General features: G+C 55.3%; 1 protein-coding gene across 1 annotated transcript in view; it reads right to left on the bottom strand.

The window, feature by feature from the left end:
- Positions 1 to 2,627, bottom strand: part of CNOT3 (CCR4-NOT transcription complex subunit 3) — a 27,461-nt gene that overhangs the window by 5,067 nt on the left and 19,767 nt on the right. The window contains exons 9-11 of the mRNA XM_019501709.1: positions 1,230 to 1,363; positions 727 to 783; positions 180 to 495 (exon numbers count right to left, since the gene is read on the bottom strand). Of these exons, the coding sequence (XP_019357254.1) occupies positions 180 to 495; positions 727 to 783; positions 1,230 to 1,363 (507 nt within the window). The remainder of the gene's footprint in view (positions 1 to 179; positions 496 to 726; positions 784 to 1,229; positions 1,364 to 2,627) is intronic.

Genomic DNA, 2,627 nt, shown 5'->3' with positions numbered 1-2,627 from the left:
CCCCCCCCCCCCCCCAAGTAAGAGATGGGTACCAGTAGTAGAAACACATTGCTAACACAGGCAGGCAGAAAAGCAGCTATTCCCATCTCAGTATCTCCACCCTTGCCCTTAAAATGCTCTGCTCCCCTCCCTTCCCTCCCCTCCCCACACCCACCCAACAATCCCACCAAGGGACTCACTCGTGGCACCGTTCTGCTTGCTAGCATTCTGCTGGGCACTGGGGGGCCGGGGCTGTGAGGCGCTGGTGCAGGCAGGTGGGGGTGCGACAGCCTGGGCATAGGGCGTGGGGGTGCTGGGTGTGTGCCCTGTGGCTGGACTGGCCTTGTTGCCAGCACTGCTCCCACTGGACACAGCCCCATTGCTGTTGGAGCCAGGGCCATTGCCCAATGAGGACGAGGTGCTTGAACTGCTCCCCAGCTGATAGCTAGGTGTGACAGCTGGCGACTGCGGGTGGTGGTTGTTGTGGACGCTCTTCGAACCATTCTTCGCAGGTGACTGAGGGGACAGAGGAAAAGCAGGTCAGGCTGTCCCCTGGCTAGAGCTGGGAGAGAACCCAGTAGTTCTGGCTCCTAGTCCTGTTCCAACCCAGCAGGCCTTGCACTTCCCATCCAAAACAAAGAGAACCCAGGAGTCCTGGGTCCCTAGTGCTAGCGCTCTGATCTATAGCCAGCACAGTGCACCCGACCTTGTATTTGCAGCCCGAGAGAGTCCCTCCCCAGTGCTCACCTGACTAACTTCGCTGTCTGTTGATCGCCCCCTCTTCTTGTCATCTTCCGAGTTCTCCTTGTAGGGAGGAGAGAGCAGGGCTCAGTCAGTGTTTGACCCCCAACTGCTCAGCAGGGCTAGGGAATGGCTCATGCCTGAACGCAGAGGCCAGTGCAGGCACCACAAAGAAGTGTTTAAACATTTCTGATGTTTTGGCCCCAGGACCACACCTTCTCCGTCAGCTCAGCACCCCTCCCATGTCCAGGGCCACGACCATCACTGTTCTCTGGAGCACTGGAACCCAGGCTTCAAGCATGTTTAGGCTGCCATAAGGCAGTCTGGCCATGCACTAATCCACTAGACCCCACCCTCTTCCCAGAGCTGGGAGAGGACCCAGGAATCTTGGCTTCCAGTCCCCTTCTCCTGCTCTAGCCTACTAGACACCCCCACTTCCCAGAGCTGAGAAAGGCTCTGAGAGTCCAAGCTCCCAGGCCCCACTGTTCTAGCCCAAGGGAGGCCCTTACCGTCGTGCAGTTGGCAGGGCTGGGCGGAATTGGCGAGCTGGAGGTGGTGGAGGTAGGAGTGCTGCTAGACTGGTTGAAGATCTCATCCTCCATATGGCTGTGGCTGGGCGGGGAGGTGGCTACCAGAGCCTGTGCTGGAAGGGGTGATGGGGCAGGATGCAGTTAGGCAGATGCCAACCAGGCTTGGAGAGTTACAGACCAGAGTTGGAAAGGCTGGGCCCCTGCCACCTCTCAAAGACCCCCAGGCCTAGTCTATCCCCTCTTCTTGGGGGAGACCACAGAGCACTGGGGAAACCTCCAGTCCAAAACAGATCTCCAATCAGCCCATGGAGTCTCATACAAGAGTGGGGCAGACAAGTAGAAGGCCCTACAGCAGGCTCTCAGGACCTATGCCCATCTATCAGCCCACTACTTCTCTAAAGTCTCCCAGGTTTCATTTACCCCATCTCCCTGGGACTCTATGGCTGACTGCAAGTCTGTTTGGACTTGAGGTTTCCCAGGTTATAGTCACTGGGATCCATCTATTACATTATGAGCCTGTTTTTCCCATGTCCTTCCAACAATGGTGAGGCCTTATCTGAAAATATCACTGACAGAACAGCCCCCCACCCCAAAATGTTAATTGATCTTTTTGCTCCCCCCCAAAACCCCAATTCTGTGACGAGCCCAGAAAAAAGAAATCACTTCACTCAGAGCTGGGCAAACTTGTCAGAGAGGTAATGATGGGGGATGTCAGGAAGGGTCCAAACAAGGGATGACCTTTTCCTGATCTTGCAACAAGACAGCAGGTACAAAACTCCTCAAAGGAGAAGTGTCTCCCCCCTCCAAGATGTGAGCCAGCCTCAGGAGAAGCACAGGACTAGAAGGGGCTTCCTAGGGCAGGGAGTCTGGGTCCATGGGCAACCATCTACCCAAGGACTCCCCAAGATCCCCACTGCAAAACCTTCCCCACAACCACAATGTCCAGTGCCCCAAACACCAGCACCACCCTACAACTCTCAGAAGGAAAAGCTGGGGAAACTAAGGCACTACCAATGCCTTCCCTCCACTGACAGGGAAACTGTTAGGTTCCTAAATGCTCAGAAGATTCTAGGAAAGGATTATGCCCTTCATTAGAAGGCAAAACCTCCACAGCCTGTGCTGGTTTGATCTGGAGGAAGACACTCTTCCTTACCTCAAAATTTGGTGACTGGCATGACCCCAAGCAAAAAAGCAAGATCGTCCAGCCAGGAGTCTCTGGGTTTTCCAAGTATTTGGCAGGAGCATGAGCACACCCCAGTCACAGCCCTCCAGCTAAAACTATGGCCAACATCCCAGTGCTGCAAAAAAAGGGGGGAACCCTTGCTACCAGAAGCCAGTAGCATTCGAGGGATGGATGGGTGGGTGGGGAGAAGCGAG

Source organism: Gavialis gangeticus, unplaced genomic scaffold, assembly GCF_001723915.1.
Source record: "Gavialis gangeticus isolate Ggan-Ray unplaced genomic scaffold, GavGan_comp1, whole genome shotgun sequence".
Taxonomy (NCBI): domain Eukaryota; kingdom Metazoa; phylum Chordata; order Crocodylia; family Gavialidae; genus Gavialis; species Gavialis gangeticus.
This window is presented reverse-complemented; position numbering and strand designations above follow the sequence as displayed.